The sequence below is a fragment of the Stegostoma tigrinum genome, chromosome 4, assembly GCF_030684315.1.
Source record: "Stegostoma tigrinum isolate sSteTig4 chromosome 4, sSteTig4.hap1, whole genome shotgun sequence".
NCBI lineage: Eukaryota > Metazoa > Chordata > Chondrichthyes > Orectolobiformes > Stegostomatidae > Stegostoma > Stegostoma tigrinum.
The window spans coordinates 110,268,096-110,288,746 of NC_081357.1; the positions used below are offsets into that span (position 1 = coordinate 110,268,096).

The 20,651-nt window shown below is 41.8% G+C and overlaps 1 protein-coding gene across 2 annotated transcripts in view; it reads right to left on the reverse strand.

The window, feature by feature from the left end:
• The window catches only part of LOC125452501 (peroxidasin homolog), a 243,236-nt gene that overhangs the window by 39,918 nt on the left and 182,667 nt on the right, over positions 1 to 20,651 (reverse strand). For both annotated transcript variants that reach the window (XM_048531013.2, XM_048531012.2), the window contains 4 exons: positions 7,605 to 7,761; positions 7,055 to 7,163; positions 5,032 to 5,189; positions 519 to 2,022 (listed from right to left, as the gene is read on the reverse strand). In XM_048531013.2, the coding sequence (XP_048386970.2) occupies positions 519 to 2,022; positions 5,032 to 5,189; positions 7,055 to 7,163; positions 7,605 to 7,761 (1,928 nt within the window). The remainder of the gene's footprint in view (positions 1 to 518; positions 2,023 to 5,031; positions 5,190 to 7,054; positions 7,164 to 7,604; positions 7,762 to 20,651) is intronic.

A 20,651-nucleotide genomic window follows, 5' to 3' on the forward strand; every position in this document is an offset into this window, starting at 1 on the left:
CAGATGGTGGAATTTTAATTCTATGAAAATCGTGAATTAAGAGTCTAATGATGACCGTGAACCACCCAGTGTAAAATTTTGGAAGCACTCATCTGCCTCATTTATGTCCTTTAGGGAAGGAATCTGCCGTCCTTACCTGGTCTGGCCTACGTGTGATTCCAGGAAGTCCCGTAGCCTTTAATGGTGACACTTTATTTGCATCTTAATGATTTATTTTTATTCATTCATGAGATATGGGTGCCACCAGCTGGGCCAGCATTTATTGCCCTTCCCTAGCTGCCAACAGGGGCAATGTGGCTGGCTCTCAACAGCTCTCTTGGCAGCTAGGGTTGGGCAATAAATGTTGGCCCAGCTGGTGGCACCCACATCTCATGAATGAATAAAAATAAATCATTAAGATGCAAATGATTGCCACCATGAAAGGCTACAGGACTTCCTGTTAGTGCAAGAAAGTGGTGCCCTAATATTTTAACAATTTATGCATTTACAGGATAAGGTTTCCTACAGATAACACTTACTTCATGAGTTTCTCCCTAATTTGTGGGTTCTTAATTTCATTTTTCAGATCCTCAAATTCATGAGCTGAGCTTAGATTGCAGTACACTCTGTAATCATTGTATGGAGGTATTCCATGATCTCTGCCTCTTTGAATGTTCATGGAAGCTAGATCCAGTGCCACTGCATGTGCCATGGAAAACAGTCGTTCAGTCAGTTCTGTATTGACCAGTTCTGTTGGAATTCGCATTTTCCCTGGTACAGCAAACAAACCTCGCAGCAAAGGGTCAATGCCACCCTCATTCACTATCCTGAAGGGAGAGAAGAACGCTTTGTGAAGAGGAAGGTGTCCTTGAGGAATGGGTTGAAATGTATCGTCCAGGCGGTAAAGGATAGGGTTGATCAATGAGTGTCCAAACCGAAAAGCTGCAGTGGCAAATACATTCACTATTCCTGAATTAACATTCGGATCATAGCCTTTGTAATCCCCAATCTTCTTCATTCCAATGTCACCAAGGATTTTAGGTAGCCAATGGCTGTAGGTTATGTGCTGCATTTGGGCACCCACGATTTTACGTGATTCATGATAGATTGTTTCACCGTCCCAATGCGGATTTAATTTGAGGAGCTCGGTGGCGATTCGATTGTGCTCCCTGAACCAGACTGTGTGCATACTCGTTAAACCCATGTGTTCGTTGGAACGCTGATCCCCTGCCAAGAAACAAGGAATGGGACTTTCATTTTCATCTCTCATACATTCAGTTGGCGGACCAGTAGCAAATGGCAAAAGTGGTTTCCCTAATCGATGCGCTATCCCTTGCTTTAACAGGCCTCGTTGACTGGCCAAGTCACGTATTTCTTCAGCTTCCTGATCTGAACTCCCGTAGACATTGGATGCATCGATGTACGAAGTCAACTGATTAATCTGTTCACGTGGATACACAGACTCCATTAACAAGGATGTCATCCCACTTCCACAGACGGGGCTAGAGCGCACGAAGAACATGCATCGTGCTCCATTACGCACTCTGGGGTCATTTTGAGGAACCAGGATGGGAAAGCACGGTGGATCATTTGTGCAGACGGAACTGCAGTGCTGACCGTCTGAAAACCTAGACAGGCTGAGTGCTGCAACGGTGAGGTCTATGTCGTGGTCAAGGAACTGACCCCACTGCATTAACATGTGTGTGTACTGGTCGTCGGGTGTAATGGTCTCAGTGCCGACTAGAGAGGTTGAAATGAGACGAGGTAGAGGGAGAGGAAATCCATTGTAAAACTGGTTACGATTAATGCCTCTTGGCAGATTGAACCCATTTTCATAGACTGGTTTCAAGAGGCGCTCAAAGGCAGTAAGAGAAGCTCCCCACATGGGGTGCTGGAGATTGTTGCACGTTCCGTCATGTGATCGGTACTTCTGATGAAAACAAATGTCGGAGCAGTTATTGATTCGGCGGTGGGCAGTGCAGCCAGACAGATTGGCCACCAAGTTCAAGAACCTCGGAGACAAAAGTTCATTATAGCGAAAACCTATTAGAAGGAGGGAAAAAAAACAAATTGAAATCACTTTTGTGCATGTATTCAAACTCTGCGTGCAAGTGGAATGAAATATCCACTGTTAGAAAAATCCAATCAGACTACGCAGCAAAATGATTTTGCTTGTTGATTGTCTGATACATAGGAGCTAAAACAGACCATTCAGTCCATTGAGTCTGCTCTACCATTCACTGAGATCATGTCTGAACAGATAAATGTCAACTCCAGTTTCCTCATAACCCTTATTTCCCTTACTGATTATAAATGTTTCTATCTACATCTTGTATATGCTTAACGAACCAATTGTACAGGCCTCTGGAGTAAAGAATTCCACAGATTCACTTTTGTCTGAGAGAAGAAATTCCTCCTTGTCTCTGTTTTGAATGGGAAATAACCTTTTTTTGAGACTCTGCACTTGGGCACTAGGTTCTGCCACAAGGCAAAACAACCTCTCAGCATTTACCTTGTCAAGCCCCCTGAGAATCTTGTTTTAATAAGGTGGCCTATTGATCTTTTAAACTCCAATGAGCACTGGCTCAAGCTGCTGAAATTCTCTGCATAAAACAGTCTCGCCACACTCAGGATCAGCCCGATGAACCTGTTCTGGACTGTCTCCAATGCCAATACATCTTTCTTAGCTAAAGGGACCAAAACTGCTCGCAGCATTCCAGCCTTTTAGTAAGGCCTCGCTATTTTAAAATTCCATTACTTTTAAAATGAAGGCCAACATTCTGTTTACTTCCCGTACGACTCAATTAACCTGCACAGGATTCAGTGGTGATAATGTTATTAAATGTCACGGGGTGATGGCTGGATTGTCTCTTGTTGGTGACAGTCATTACCTGGCACTTCCATGACATAGGTATTACTTTCCATTTATCTGTCCAAGACTTAATGTGCATTAGGAAGCTTAACAGTCCCATGGCATTCTAATCAGTTTCAAAATCAGAAGCATAACCATTCCACACAGGTAATTATTAGAACCCAGTGGCTGCTATTACACTCCAAACTTATTTTTCTCTCAGTCGCTAAGTAGTGCACAGCTTGAATATTGCTGAAAATAATGGCATGTTGCTGAAGGTTTTTATCTTGTACACATCAGGACAAACGTAAGAATGTCAAACTTTTAAAGTGCCACAATAATTTGTACTGTGAGAGGACAGGGCTTTGGAGTATTAACCGAAAGTCACCTTTCACTGGATGAGGTTTAGGCTACCTCCAGTGTTGTTCAAAAAGTGTGCTAAGCTTGAACATATTTCTGAGCAAGAGTCACTGGACTCAAAACAATAACTCTGCTTTCTTTCCTCAGATGCTGCCAGACCTGCTGAGTTTCATCAGCAGTTTCTGTCATTGTTTCAGTCGCGGCATAAAAATATATGTCAACTCCAACAAGCATATATGAGCTATGTTACAAGCATGGCTAAGCAATTTAAAATGGGTTGTAACTATTAGCACTCTCAGGTTTGTTTAGTAAGTGCTACCCTATCTTGGAATAGCATCTCAAGGAAGGCGTTTTGTTTTGGATTTTGCCAGCATAAGCTGATGAGTCCAGTCATGACTCTGCCTAATATAGGCAAGCAAAGGAACATGCTGGGTGATTTGATCAGCTACCTATTAGACATACAGCTTATGTCAATAACGTTCGACTCCTTGCTTATTTCTAATAGTTAGACAATATGTTTCTGATTTATAAATCTGCTACCATGTGTAAAGATTTCTGTGCACACCTCAATACACTTCATAATTCAAGTTTGAGACAGACCAATCACTTCCCTCAATGTTCCAGCTGAGAAATCTGTTGAGTTATGAATGGGCTCCATTCTGAAGTCTGTTCACAAGTTGATTTGTACGCAAGTCAGAACACAGAGCAGGACAATCTAAAACCGCTGTTGATAAGTACAGGAAATGTTCACACAATATGTCTCTAAAATTAAACACAGCATGGAATTGCATTTGGAAGCCCGTAAATTGGGTACTCCCTGTGCTGGATCATCTACAATGGCTTCTGCAAGCCTACCATCATTGGTCAATACACCCACTAGCATTCATATAGCTCCACATCCTGTAAGATAGGCCTCATCAGGAAACTTGTAACTAACACCGTAGCCATTTGGTCACTTTGCAAGCTTGATGCAGAAATTGAACGCACTAAAACTAATAAAGTCATAGATTCATAAAGCATGGAAACAGACCATTCAGTCCAATTCGTCCACGTTCATCATCACCCTAAACTAAACTAGTCCCACCTGCCTTTATGTGACCCATTTCCCTCCAAACATTTCTTATTCATGTACTTATCCAAATATCTTTTAAATGGTGCAACTGTACCAGCATTCACCACTTCCTCCAAGTTCATTCTACATGCAAACCACTGTCTATGTAAAACATTTGCCCCTCATGTCCTTTTTAAATCTTTCTTCACTCACCATAAAAATATGTCCCCAGTCTTAGAATCCATTACCCTCATGAAAAGATACCTGTCTTTCATCTCATATGTACCCCTCATGATTCCATAAACCTCTATAAGGTCACCTCTCAACCTCCTACACTCCAGGGGAAAAGAAGTCCCAACCTATCCAGCCTCTCCTTATAACTGAAACCTTCCATTCCCAGCAACATTCAGCACACCATGGCTATCCAAATCAGACCATTGCTCACTATGAAATGAAAGTTTTTTTCTTTCAACCATATTTCGGAAGTGGTCACTACTGAAATGTGGTATACAAAACAGACAACTTTCTCTTATATCAATATTCAATCAAGAGTAACTACCTTTCGACCACATAATCTGTTTTAGAGGTTGTTTGGTGGATGTATGTTGACAATCCCCAAGGAAACAAAAAATGGCACTCCTCCAGATGCTTTAGTGAAGCTGTTTTGCACAAATCAATAAATTCACATGTGCATCAAAAAAGGTATAGTTCAATTTGTTTGATCATGGAAAGATTTGCTTATTAAAGCTGCTTCACACTGAAGTGAACGGTGATGTCCACCCTCACTGACCTGTTCCATTCAGATCAACCATCAGTCCATTGTTGACATGTTCCTGAATGAGCTGCAGAGTTCGTTCAAAAATTTCTCCTGCTCTTGCAAGATCAAAAACAATTGGAAGTCGTGGATATCGAAACAAGGCAAGCAGTTCATTTGGGGTTTGAGGCCTTCTGTTAGAGGATAATGTCAGGCAAAGAAAAGCTCGTTAGTGTACCAATCCAAAACTATTTAGTCGTTATTTATGCGGCAATAAAACTGAGATCCTTTGAAATGTAATTCAGTTCAATATAGTCTAGCTTTCTTGAAAAAGAAAGTCTTGAAACTATTCCAGCTCGTTCGGCAACTTTTGTTCTAATGCATTTTTAGAAGTTTCATTTGTTCCAGTTACATTCATCAATAACTCACTTTGAAGAAGGTAGATATGTTATGCAGGAAGATGTCTTTATGTTTAATGTTATAAAATCCATAAAATCCAAAGTACATTGACCAATAACACAGAGTGCAAAACATAGCTGAGTGCATAGAAAGGCCTCAAATCATGATTTATGACATCAAGTGATTCAATGCTTTCTGGCAAAAAAATTCAAGTGTATTTTAAAGGAGCAAGTTAACGGACGAATAGCAACAAATCATTCTCCATCAAAAGTAGTTGAGAAAACGGTAGCTCACAGAATATATAAAATGCTAATATGACTGATACTATACCTGCACTATATCGTCCAAGATGGTTAGAAAGGTAAGAAAAAAAAGAAGACACTGTTAAATAAGAAAACAAGATAAACAAGTGTAAACACAGAAAGTGACAAAAGTCTTAATTTCTGAAGCTTTTGCTGATCTGCATAATATCTTTTCTCTATCCAAACTGAATCTAGAAGTCAAGAACAACATTAAGAAAATAAAACTGATCCACTGTAATCAAATACCCTTATACTGTTAATCACAAGAAATGAAATGTGAAGAATGCATTTCATGCAAGATAAAACAATTGAAACAAGCCACACAATGTGGGAGCAATGATGAATGAAAAGTTCTAAAAACATATTTCATCTTGCCGATTCTCTCTCATTCCTCATCTTGCCTTTGGCTTTCTCCCCAATTGCTTCTCACAAAGCTCTTTTCCACTTGTGATTGACAGTACCCTGGGCTGCCTCAATGGAAGCAGCAGACCAATTGAACAAGTTGCAGATGCATTAGCCCCCTCTGGTAAACAAAAAGCTCCATCTGCCACATCTCAACATGGAAGTACAGATAAAGGCCTCCAACCCTGAGACTTTCAACTGAGAAATGTCACATTTTCACATAAACAGGCAGATCTCTTATAAATATGATGAAGGCTGGGTCAATACGTAATAATGAAAACATGATTATACTTGGGTCACCCAATCTAACACACTATACTCTATTACTCAGCAGTAACTCATTTCTTTACAGCAGTTACTTAATTAGGTTCTCTACTGCACACCACTTATAACACAAGCTTTTGTAGCATTTATTCCTCAGCCCAAATAGCCCACAGGTTATGTATATTTTCTGGACATAATTGGTTTAGCAATATCCACCTAAGAATGCCTAAATCCAAAAGAAAACGGCCACCATACTCGCAGTGCTTTTCACAGTTGAACCTTTCCCAACAATTATTTTGCAACTTAGATATTAGGAGCTAGCCTCACATGTGTACTCTTTGGATACATCAGAGAGTCTTACAGGAATACAGAACAAGTAAACCCTGTAGCTAAGTACTATCTCAGGTATTTCTACAAAAGGATTTGGAATTTACTTAAGTGCTTTTGGAATAAGTAATAACTGCTGCGATACTTGGCATAAATGATGCTTATTAACTTTTCAGCTGTTTTATTTTGGAGCAAGTGATGAGTAGAAGCTCTTCTGAAAATGTCAAATGTATGAAATATCTTTAAATATTTCTTTGTACCAGTCAAAAAGCACTATTGAAAAAGCAGGTTACACAGAGGGAAAAAAAACTTCCAGAGGTACACTCCATACACTAGCAGGACATAACAGTAGAATTTAATTTTACCTTTCAAATAAATCTCTACGAGTGGAATTGATGGCACTGTCAACACTTTGAATGGCTTCTTTGATTGAGGACTCGACAAAAGTGTCTCCACTTCGAACAATATCTGGGACTGGTGAGGCGATAGGGAAGTTAGGCATGACTGAAGCAGAGATAATTTTAGATAACATTTTTAATGTTACTTCAACAGCTGACATAAAGGAAAGCCAAAGTATCTATGCATTCACGCTATGAATTCTGACTGCTGCATATTTTGCATTATTTATTATAACAGAAACATCCAACTTTCAGAGTAGGTAAAGTGGCAATTAGCAGCAGTACTAGTGGGATGATCTGGGCCCTTATTTGGCGATTGCTAAGTATTTAAATGAAAAATACAAAAAGCTTAGTGAAGGTGAGGCAACAAGACAAAAAGGACATGGATTGGCAAGATTGACCATATGTTCACATCCATTCTAAACCAAATTAATAAATTAATCTGCATGAATTTCTCAACCAAAGTTAACGATAGTAGATTCATTAGACCCAGCACAAGCCCATGTTATAGACTTACCAAACACAGTCAGCACCATACTAGCTGCAGAATGATCAATGCTGTTCCTGGCAACACACTGATATCGTCCTTGATCTGCAGGTCCAACGTCATGAATTGAAAGGAATCCTTCAGGGCTAATGTGGAACTTTCCACTCTCTGTAATCTGAATTCCGTCCTATATTGAAAACATTGTGTCACTGTTGTATATTTGTACAGACAATTCCGGCACTCTTTCAGATAATGCTTTGATATTACTTTGTAGATTATCAATTAATAGTTTAAGTAGACTAAAAGACACTCATTGCAGCCGTTATAGATTTGTATCATTTTTGAACCAAGGCTTACTAAATATATAACATTAGATTAAATACTATTTCAGCATTCTGGCTGCAAGTGTGAAAAAGTATTCTGGACAGAAATTTTCCAGTACAATGCAGCTTCCCAAGATATACCCAAAACTATCTTCAAATAACTTGCATAATTCTGGAAAAAGTCATTAACAACAAAACAAAATGAGCTACCAGAAGATGCTTGTCTTTCCTGATCACAGGATCTCAATGAGCTCTATAGTCAGCAAAATATTTTTGAATTGCCATAATGTGAAAAACATGCCAGCCAATTCACTCAAAGTAAGCTCTAAAAAACTTCAATGGTCAGAAAATCTGTTTTACTGGAGTTGATTGAAGATCAATATTAGCCATGCCATCAGCCTAATTCCAGCATTTTCCCCAACGCAGTGCTGTGGGATCTTTTGCATCCATTAGCAGAACTGACAGGCTCTCTGTTTTAACTTCTTACCCAAAAGACAACACTTGCTCAATACTGCATTGCAGGATCAGCCCGAATTTTTGTTGTTAAGTCCTGGGGTCAGATGTCGCTAGACATTGGTGTCCCAACCCCATCACTCCTAATGGTATAATCAGTTTCAAACTGACAGCTCTTAAGAAAAAAGTGATAATTATTGTTTCAAGACAAGATGCCCTTAAATGTCTACTATTAGCCCACAGAGTGGAAGTTTCCGGAACGGACACTTGATTAAGCAGTTCTCCCACCACAGGCTCCTATTGCAGGAGAAGACCATTACGTGACTGTCAAATGAGCATCAAAGGAGTTCAATTAGTCCATAGACACAAAAGTTTCCCCAATACCTCCCACTGCTGGGAAAAAATATACTGGGACGAAAGAGGAAGGCAGTCAGGAAGTGGGTATGGGGCTTCACAGAGTCCCACCTCCTCTTAGAGTGGGGCTTGAAGCCACAACTTTGCGAGAGTGCAACCAACAGTTTAACTTTTTTTAAAGCTCTCTTTGACTGCAATCTGAAACATTCACGTGGATTATCAGTGATGCTCAATTTCATACAGAAATGATAAGAGCAAGAAAAAGAGCGAGAGAGAGTAACAGTGAGAAAATGAAACAAGAAAGAAAGTGAATGCAAACAGCAGAAGAGTGAAGAAAAAAACATCAAGGAAAGAAGAAGTAATGAATGAAATAAAGAAAGAGTGAAGAAAAGAAAAAAATGAACAGAAGAGTGAAAGAAAGTAAGTGAAAGAACAGTGAAAGAAAGAGTGAAAGAGAAACAAAAGAAAGAGTGAAAGAAAGAAAGGAGAACTTCATACACTTCGAACAGATTCCCCCATCAGCCTTCTCTGTTTAAACGAGAACAACATCATCATATTCAGCCTCTCCACAAAGCTGGGATGCTTCATCTGAGGCAACACCTTGGTGAATTGCTTTGCACACTTTCTAAACCAATCAAATCCTTCCGACAGTGTGTCAACCAGATCTATATATACTACTCCAGCTGTAGCCTAACTAATATGACAAAACAAGTGTCAGAGCCTTTGTAATTTCATTCGTCACCTCCCACAGCAGCCTTGGATACATTTCATTTGGGCCTAGGGATTTATCCACTTTTGAGCCCACTAAATTGCTAATACCGGCTTCCTTCTCAAAGCTAGTAGGAACTGCCAATGCTGGAGAATCTGAGATAACACAGTTTGAAGCTGGATGAACACAGCAGGTCAAGCAGCATCAGAGGAGCAGGAAAGCTTGACGTTTCGGGTCGGGACCCGAAACATCAAGCTTTCCTGCTCCTCTGATTCTGCTTGGCCTGCTGTGTTCATCCAGCTTCACGCCGTGTTATCTCCTTCCCAAAACTAATTTGTTGAAGACCATAAGACATAGGAGTGGAAGTAAGGCCATTCGGCCCATCAAGTCCACTCCGCCATTTAAATTATGGCTGATGGCATTTCAACTCCACTTCCCTGCACTCTCCCCGTAGCCCTTGATTCCTTGTGAGATCAAGAATTTGTCGATCTCTAACTTGAAGGCATCTAATGTCCCGGCCTCCACTGCACTCTGTGGCAATGAATTCCACAAGCCCACCACTCTCTGGCTGAAGAAATATCGTCTCATTTCCGTTTTAAACTTACCCCCTCTAATTCTAAGGCTGAGCCCACGGGTCCCAGTCTCCCCGCCTAACGGAAACAACTTCTAAATGGGGCCTAACTAGAGCTTTATAAAGTCTCAGAAGCACATCACTGCTTTTATATTCCAACCCTCTTGAGATAAACCACAACATTACATTCGCTTTCTTAATCACGCACTCTCCCTGCAAAGTTAACTTTTAGAAAATCCTGGACCAACACTCCCAGATACTTTTGTGCTTCTGCTTTATAAATTTTCTCACCATTTAGAAAATAGTCCATTCCTGTATTCTTTTTTCCAAAGTGCAAAACCTCACACTTACTCACATTGAATTTCATCAGCCATTTCCTGGACCACTTTCCTAAACTGTCTAAATCTTTCTGCAGCTTCCCCACCTCCTCAGTACTACCTGCCTGTCCACCTATCTTCGGCAAACTTCGCCAAAATGCCCCCAGTCCCTTCATCCAGATCATTAATATATAAGGTGAACAGCTGCAGCACCAACACTGAACCCTGCGGGACACCACTCGTCGCCGGTTGCCATTCCGAAAAAGAGCCTTTTATCTTAACTCTCTTACTTCTGTCAGACAGCCAATCCTCAATCCAAGCCAGTAGCTCACCTCAAACACCATGGGCCCTCACCTTGCTCAGCAGCCTCCCGTGAGGCACCACATCAAAGGCCTTTTGGAAGTCTAGATAGATAACATCTACTGGGTTTCCCTGGTCTAACATACTTGTTATCTCTTCAAAGAATTCTAACAGGTTTGTCAGACACGACCTCCCCTTACTAAATCCATGGTGACTTGTTCTAATCTGACCGTGCACTTCCAGGAATTTAGAAATCTCATCCTTGACAATGGATTCTGGAATTTTACCAACTACCGAGGTTAGGCTAATCAGCCTATAATTTTCCATCTTTTGCCTTGATCCTTTCTTAAACAAGGGGGTTACAACAGCAATTTTCCAATCATCTGGGACTTTCCCTGACTCCAGTGACTTTTGAAAGATCACAATCAAAGCCTCTGCTATTTCCTCAGCCACCTCCCTCAGAACTCTAGGATGTAGCCTATCGGGTCCAGGAGATTTATCAATTTTTAGACCCTTTAGCTTTTCTAGCACTTTCTCTTTTGTAATGCCTACCATACTCAACTCTGCCCCCTGACTCTCCCTAATTGTTAGCATACTACTCATGTCTTCCACTGTGAAGACTGACGCCAAGTACGTATTAAGTTCTTCAGCTATTTCCTTGTCTCCCATCACTAGCCTTCCAGCATCAATTTGAAGCGGCCCAATATCTACTTTTGCCTCTTGTTTGTTTCTTATGTATTGAAAGAAGCTTTTACTATCATTTCTAATATTACTAGCTGGCCTACCTTCATATTTGATCCTCTCCTTCCTTATTGCTCTCTTTGTTATCCTCTGTTTGTTTTTGTAGCCTTCCCAATCTTCTGATTTCCCAGTGCTCTTGGCCACGTTATAGGCTGTCTCTTTGTCTTTGATATATTTCCTGACTTCCTTTGTCAGCCATGGCTGTCTAATCCCACCATGGATAATCTTTCTTTTCTTGGGATGAACCTCTGTACTGTGTCCTCAATTACACCCAGAAACTCCTGCCATTGTTGCTCTACTGTCTTCCCTGCTCGGCTCTGTTGAAGCATATCACATCCATTTCCTAGATATCTAGATCCTCCTCTCCCCTACAGAACATTTTTTCATCAAAATAGTTCAACTAGATCATAATTTAATCTTCATTATTGAAGGGAATAATATCCTAGTGTATGCAACCTGTAATTATAAATTAACCATATCAAATAAGCATCACTTTTGTAAATCTTCATTTTAAATCCACTCCCAAGACAATGCACCCTTTCTGAAGCATGCAGCAGTAGTCCAGACGTAATCTATTAAGGCCTTCACGAAACTGTAACAATCCCTTCGATGTAAGTTCTTTTGAGATAAAAATTCGATTTACTAACATATTAGTTTTTTTTCTGTACCTATTCACTAGGTTTTGGCTTTTGTTATCCGGAACACTCAAGTCTCTTCGCTTCGCCACAGTTCCTGGCTTTGAATCATTGTCACATGTAATGAGATACAGCAAAAAATATTGTTTTGTGTGCTATCCAGGCATATCGTACTTTACGCAAGTATATCAGTGTAATAGGAGGGAATGCAGAACATAGTGATACAGGTACAGAGAAGGCGCAGAGAATGAACAACTCTTATCTATGACAGGTCTGTTCATCAGTCTGATAACAGTGGGATAGAAACTGTTCTTTAATCTGTTAGTGCATTATTTCAAACTTATATTTTTCTTCAGTACAAAATGAATGACTTCACACTTCCTACACTGGCTGGTCCTTCCCACTCACGCTACTCTTAAATGGCAGAATCTATGAAATTGTTTGGATCTGTTAAAGATCAAAGTTCGCCGAAGGAATCATGATAATCCACCAGAATTGTCTCTCCATGGAAGCAATGTGGCAATGCTACAATACATGTATAAACATTACGTAACTCCTTCAGGGTCATTAAAATGTAGTTCGCCCAACAACAAAAATAAAGTTGGTGGAAATGCTCAGCAGGTCTGGCAGCATCTGAAAAGGAGAAAACAGTGTTAACGTTTCAGGTCTGGTGACCCTTCCTCAGAACTGATGGTGTCTGGGAAAATGTCAGTTTATCTGCATAAAATAGGGAGGTGGTTTGGATAGGGAGTAAACGATAGGATAGAGCCCAAAGGGAGAGAAAGACAGGTGGGCAGACAAAGGAGTTTCTAACAATCAGGCTAGGAGGGTGAGTAGGTGTTAATGGGGAGCCCTCCGGACTCAATATTGAGTTCAATAATTTTAGGGCCTAACTCTCCCATATCCTAGCCCTCTACCCCACACACCAGGCCTTGTTACTACATAGTCTGCCATTACACACCCCCTGTTGTTAGTTACTAACAGTCCCCATTAACAACTATTCACCCTCCCAGCCTGGTCATTAGCAACACCTTTGTCTGTCCAACTGTCTTTCTCTCCCTTCTCTGTCCTATCCTATTGTTTACTCCCTACCCCACCTATCTCCCTAATTTCTGCATATAAACTGACATTTTCCCAGCCATCATCAGTTCTGAGGAAATGTCACCAGACCCGAAACGTCAACTCTGTTTTCTCATCCACGGATGCTGCCGGACCCGCTGAGCTTTTCCAGCAAATTTGTTTTTGCTCTTGATTTACAGTATCTGCAGTTCTTTTGGTTTTTATTCCGTAATTAACCCTGGTACAATTCAAAGCATAAATTACCTTTGGACCACAGTTAATTTTATAAAAAGTGTGGATGCCTCTCAGTTTTGAAATCAAAAGTTTTAGATGGATCGTATGAAATCAAGGTATTAGTATTGTGTTAAAAATTTGGGGATAATATACATATTGAAACCTTCATAAAAGTGCTTTTTCTCTCCAGTGTCACATATTTACAACACTTGCCTACCTTTTCTTCTCTACAATGATCCCAACAAAACTTTGACATTCCCTCTCCCATGAAGATAATCTCTGCAAATATGAACAACCGTCTCGGTCTAACCACATTGTGGTCCACAGTTTCAGAGGTTTATAATTAAATTCATTGTGAAGCTTTCCTTTCAAATTTTCCCATGACAAAAAATTCCATAGATGTTTCTGTCTTCTTCCTCAGCCTTCTCTAAAATCATGTGGCTGAATATTACATGTTCCTTGGTCTCACCCAAAGCATCTTTAACTGCTCAAATGTCTACTACTTGGACATATGTGAGAACAGTTCAAACAGCTCTACCTCCGACTTCATCACCCATCCAATGGAGATGGAGATCCCCGACATATAATATCTTTCCAGAACGAAAACCTCAGAAGTACAATGAAATTAACAGCATGTGTGTCTCCACTTTGCAGCTCTCAGATGCCTACACATTTGCGGTTTTAAGCTACCTCAACTACAGAACTTTCAGGGGGAAAACAGCAGCAACTTGTTTATTTTTGAAATCTCCTGGTCAACTTCATTCTATTTTTAGTGCAAGTGTAATCCACCAGATGCATTGAGTTTTCAAAGATACTCTAGCATCCTGTACAGAGGGGCAGCCGGGAAGGAAAGCAGTGACCATATATATCAGCAAGGCGGCTAAACCCGAGACTCTACAACTGTAGTGTCTCCCACCCGCCGTCCTCCTCTAACCTAGTTAATAAGGTAAGGTTCATTCTAAACTTTCTCTATTGAATACAACTTTGTTATTAATTTTATAGCAACTTGAACTAAGCATTCTACTTTAGTACTGAGTGGGTGTTCAGATAAGTGGGGTATGGATGCTAGGGCAGTTGCTTGCTCCTCCTGCAGAATGTGGCAGTTGGGAGACATGGCACACGTCTCCGCTGGCTACATCTGTGGGAAGTGCACCCAACTCCAGCTCCTTGAAAACCATGTTAGGGAAATGGAGCTGGAGCTGGATGAACTACGGATCATTCGGGAGGCAGAGGGGGTAATTGAGAGGAGTTATCGGGAGTTGGTCACTCCTAAGGCTCAGGACAAGGATAGATGGGTTACAGTTAGGGGGAGGAAAGGGGATAGACAGACAGTGCAGAGATCCCCAGTGGGCATTCCCCTCAGCAATAAGTATACCGTTTTGGATACTGCTGGGGGGGATGACCTACCAGAGGAAAGCCATAGTAGTCAGTTCTCTGGCACTGAGCCTGACACTGTGACAAAGAAGGGAAGGGGGCAGAATAGAAAAGTACTCGTAGTAGGGGACTCGATAGTTAGGGGAATCGACAGGAGATTTTGTGGTCAGGATTGGAATTCCCAGAATGTTGCCTCCCTGGTGCCAGGGTCCGGGACGTCTCCGATCGGGTGTATAAGGTTCTAAAAGGGGAGGGCGATCAGCCAGAAATCGTGTTATATATTGGCACTAATGATATAGCCAGAAAAAGGATTGAGGATATAAAAAGTGATTTCAGGGAGTTAGGATGGAAGCTGCAAAGCAGGATGAACAGAGTAGTGTTCTCTCGTTTACTACCGGTGCCACGAGATAGCGAGGCGAGGAACAGGGAGCGGGTGCAGCTTAACACGTGGCTGCGCAGCTGGTGTAGGAGGGAGGGCTTCAGATATGTATATAATTGGGATGCCTTCTGGGGAAGGTGGGACCTGTACAAGAAGGACGGGTTGCATCTGAACTGGAAGGGGACCAATGTCCTGGGTGGAAGGTTTGCTCGAGTAGTTCGAGAGGGTTTAAACTAGTACGGCAGCGGGGTGGGAACCTGAGCTGTGTACCGGAGGTGAGAGTTGATGCAGGTGAGGCAGTAGCAAGAGGTAGACCAGCTAGTGGGAAGGATTTTCCTGGGAAGGAACCAAGGGATCAGTTAAAGTGTGTTTGCTTTAACACAAGGAGTATCAGGAATAAAAGTGGTGAACTTAGAGCATGGATCAGTACCTGGTGCTATGATGTTGAGGCCATAACAGAGACATGGGTTTCCCAGGGGCAGGAATGGTTGCTGGATGTTCCAGGGTTTAGAGCATTTAAAAAGAATAGAGAGGGGGGAAAGAGGAGGGGGTGTAGCACTACTAATCAGAGAGGGTATCACAGCTACAGAAGCTTCCATTGTCGAGGAAGATCTGCTTACCGAGTCAGTATGGGTGGAAATTAGGAACAGCAAGGGAGTAGTCACCTCGTTAGGGGTTTACTACAGGCCCCCCAATAGCAGCAGGGAGACTGAAGAAAGCATAGGTCGACAGATTTTGGAGAAGTGCGTACGTAGTAGGGTTGTTGTAATGAGTGACTTTAACTTTCCCAATATTGATTGGAACCTCCTTTGAGCAGAAGATTTGAATGGAGCTGTTTTTGTAAGGTGTGTTCAGGAGGGTTTCCTAACTCAGTACGTTGACAGGCCGATGAGGGGAGAGGCCATTCTAGACTTGGTGCTCGGAAACGAGCCGGGGCAGGTATCAGATCTTGTGGTGGGAGAGCATTTTGGTGATAGTGACCATAACTGCCTCACATTCTACATAGCTGTGGAGAAGGAGAGGATTAGGCAAAATGGGAGGATATTTAATTGGGCAAGAGGAAACTATGATGCGATTAGACATGAGTTAGGAAGCATGGACTGGAAGCAATTGTTACATGGTAAGGGAACTATAGACATGCGGAGACTGTTTAAGGAACAGTTGTTGCGAGTGATGAGTAAATATGTCCCTCTGAGACAGGCAAAGGGGTATAGACATGTGGAGACTGTTTAAGGAACTGTTGTTGCGAGTGATGAATAAATATGTCCCTCTGAGACAGGCAAAGGGGTAAGATAAAGGAACCTTGGATGACGAGAGCGGTGGAGCTTCTCGTGTAAAGGAAGAAGGTAGCTTACATAAGGTGGAGGAAGCTAGGGTCAAGCTCAGCTCTAGAGGATTACAGGCAGGCAAGGAAGGAGCTCAAAAATGGTCTGAGGAGAGCCAGGAGGGGGCACGAGAAAGGCTTGGCCGAACGGATTAGGGAGAACACAAAGGCATTTTACACTTATGTGAGGAATAAGAGAATGGTCAAAGAAAGAGTAGGGCTGATCAGGGATAGCATAGGGAACTTGTGTGTGGAGTCTGAGGAGGTATGGGAAGCCCTAAATGAGTTTTTTGCTTCTGTCTTTACGAAAGAAACGAACTTTGTAGTGAATGAAACCTTTGAAGAGCAGGTGTGCATGCTGGAATGGACAGAGATAGAAGAAGCTGATGTGCTGAAAATTTTGTCAAACATTAAGATTGACAAGTCGCCAGGCCCAGACAAGATTTGTCCTCGGCTGCTTTGGGAAACGAGAAATGCAATTGCTCCGCCACTTGTGAAGATCTTTGCATCCTTGTTCTCCACTGGAGTCGTACCTGAGGACTGGAGAGAGGCAAATGTAATTCCTCTCTTCAAGAAAGGAAATAGGGCAATCCCCGGCAATTACGGACCAGTAAGTCTCACGTCTGTAGTCTGCAAGGTGTTAGAAAGGATTCTGAGGGATAGGATTTATGACCATCTGGAAGAGCATGGCTTGATTAAATGCAGTCAGCACGGCTTTGTGAGGGGCAGGTCATGCCTCACAAACCTTATCGAGTTCTTTGAGGATGTGACTAGAAAAGTTGATGAGGGTCGAGCTGTGGATGTGGTGTATATGGACTTCAGCAAGGCATCTGATAAGGTTCCTCATGGTAGGCCCATTCAGAAGGTCAGGAGGAATGGGATACAGGCGAACTTAGCTGTCTGGATACAGAATTGGCTGGCCAACAGAAGACAGCGAGTGGTAGTAGAAGGAAAATATTCTGCCTGGAAGTCAGTGGTGAGTGGTGTTCCACAGGGCTCTGTCCTTGGGCCTCTACTGTTTGTTATTTTTATTAATGACTTGGATGAGGGGATTGAAGGATGGGTCAGCAAGTTTGCAGACGACACAAAGGTTGAGTTGTTGTTGACAGAATAGAGGGCTGTTGTAGGCTGCAGCGGGACATTGACAGGATGTAGAGATGGGCTGAGAGGTGGCAGATGGAGTTCAAACTGGATAAATGCGAGGTGATGCATTTTGGAAGGTCGAATTTGAAAGCTGAGTACAGGACTAAGGATAGGATTCTTGGCAGTGTGGAGGAACAGCGGGATCTTGGTGTGCGGATACATAGATCCCTTAAAATGGCCACCTAAGTGGACAGGGTTGTTAAGAAAGCATATGGTGTTTTGGCTTTCATTAACAGGGGGATTGAGTTTAAGAGTCGTGAGATCTTGTTGCAGCTCTATAAAACTTTGGTTAGACCGCACTTGGAATACTACGTCCAGTTCTGGTCGCCCTATTATAGGAAAGATGTGGATGCTTTGGAGAGGGTTCAGAGGAGGTTTACCAAGATGCTGCCTGGTCTGGAGTGCTTATCTTATGAAGAAAGGTTGACCAAGCTAGACTTTTTTCACTGGAGAAAAGGAGGAGGAGAGGGGACCTAATTGAGGTATACAAGATAATGAGAGGCATAGATAGAGTTGATAGCCAGAGACTATTTCCCACGGCAGAAATGGCTATCACGAGGGGTCATAGTTTTAAGCTGGTTGGAGGAAAGTATAGAGGGGATGTCAGGAGCGGGTTCTTTACACAGAGAGTTGTGAGAGTATGAATTGCCAGCAGCAGTTGTGGAAGCAAGGTCATTGGGGACATTTAAGAGACTGCTGGACATGCATATGGTCACAGAAATTTGAGGGGGCATAGATGAGGATCAATGGTCGGCACAACATCGTGGGCTGAAGGGCCTGTACTGTGCTGTACTGTTGTATGTTCTATGTTCTAAATTCAATTTGGCAAGATAGAGAGGTGCAAATCTCTCGTCCAACATGAACATTCATGCCTAATTAAGCACCCAGTATGATCTGATAAAGAAACACAATCCATTCAAGCTAACGAGTTAAGGCAATGCTCAAGATAACAGACTGAAAACTGCTTAAACTATGGCTGAGGACAGTACAGAAGGAGGATTAAATATGTTGATGGCTATGATAAAATTAGAATCCAAGTTCAGAGTTTGAACGTTTTATGCCTGTGATAGCATTTGGCTGCTTGAAATAGACGCATACCACTGTACTTCAATACTTCAATAGTATTCAGGTACAAAGATTGTGAAGCTACCTGATATGAGATTAAATACAAATGGCAGTTTGGTAATTTTCTACACAGTCAGGTTGAAAAAGATTGCAAAGCAAGTGAGATATATGTATAGTATTACATTTGAAATAATAGAAAATATTATGTACAATTAATTTCAAAGTCAGTCAATCTTCCAATGAACTTGGTCACCAAACTTAATGTAAAAAAAAAACACGCTTGGCATATGGATTTTTATTTTAAAAAATATTGACTGAAGTTTCAAAAAGCATCCATCCGGTTTAAAGGAGCTTATATTTATCATTAAATTATCAACATAACATTATAGAATCAAACAGCAGGAAAACAGATGCTTTCATCCAACTTGTCCATACTGACCAAATTTCCCAAACTAAACTAGTCCTACCTGCACTTGATCCATATTCCTCTAAATCTTTCCTATTCACGTACCTATCCAAATGTCACACAGTCATACAGGCCCACAGCATGGAAACAAGCCCTTCGGCCCAATCTGGTACATGCTGACCATGTTGCCCACTCAGCTAGTGCAAATTCCCTGCGTTTGGTCCATAATCCTCTAAACCCTTCCCATCCAAATGTTTTTTAAGATGTTGCTATTGTACCTGCCCTCAACCACTTTCTCTGGCAGCCCATTCCATATACACAGCACTCTCTACATGAAGAAGTTGCCCCTCAGGTCCTTCTTAAATCTTTCCCCTCTCACCTTAAACCTTTGCCCGTCAGTTTTCAATTCCCCATCCCTGAGACAAAAAAACAGTATACACATTCATCCTATGTATGTTCCTCATGATTTTATACACCTCAATATGGTCACCCCTCATTGTCCTATGTTCCAAGGAATATAGTCCGATCTTGGACAATCTCTCCCTATAACCCAAGTCTACTAATCCTGGCAGCACCACCGTAAATCTTCTTTGTACACTTTGCAGTTTAACTATGGCTATCCTATAAACGGGTGACCAAAACTCTACCCAATACTCCATGTGCTGCCTCACCAACAGCTTATACAACTGTGATATAAAGACCCAACTCAGTGCCTTGACCAATGAAGGCCATCATGCTAAACGCCTTCTTCACCACCTCATCTACCTGCAACGCCACTTTCAATCAACTATTTACTTGTTCTCCTGGATCCCTCTGTTCCACAACACTCCTCAAGACCCTACCATTTGCTGTATAAGTCCTAACTTGGTTTGACTTTCCAAAGTACAATATTTCATAGTTATCTGGATTCAACTGCATTTGCCAATCCTCAGCCCAATTCCCAATCTGAACAAGATTCCTCTGTAATTTTTGATGATCTTCCTCGCAATCAGCGAAACGTCCTAATTTTGTATCATCTGCAAACTTACTAAACACGCCTTCTATATTCACATCCAGATCATTTGTGTAAATAACAAACGACAAAGATCCCAGCACCGACCCCTGTGGCACACCACTAGTCATACCTTCAGGCCAAGAAACAACCTTCAACATTTAAATATCTTTTAAATGTTGTGACTGTGCCCGCATGTACCACTTCCTCTAGCAGTTCAGTCCACATACGAACCACCTTGTGTTTGCAAACATTGCCTCTCAGGTGCCTTTTAAAGTTTCCTCCTCTACCTTAAAAAAATGCCTCCTTGTTTTGGATTCCCCACCCTTGAGAAAAGATTTTTGCACTTCCCCGAGTCTATGCCCCTCATGATTTTATAAACATCTATAAGGTCACCCCTCAACCTCCTATGCTTCAGTGAAAAAGGTCTCAGCCTAGCCTTATAACTCAAACCCTCCAGTCCCAGCAACATTCTGAGTCTTGCCCCATCCATCAATAGTCTTCCTATAGCAGAGTGACTGGAATTGTACACAGTACTCCAAACGTAGCCTCACCAACGTCAACTCGTATGCTTAATGGTCTGGGAAATGAAGGCAGGTGTGCTAAACAACTTTCTTGACTACCCTATCTACCTGTGATGCAACTTTCAAAGAGCAATGCAACTGAACCCCTAGGTTTCTCTGTTCGACAACACTACCC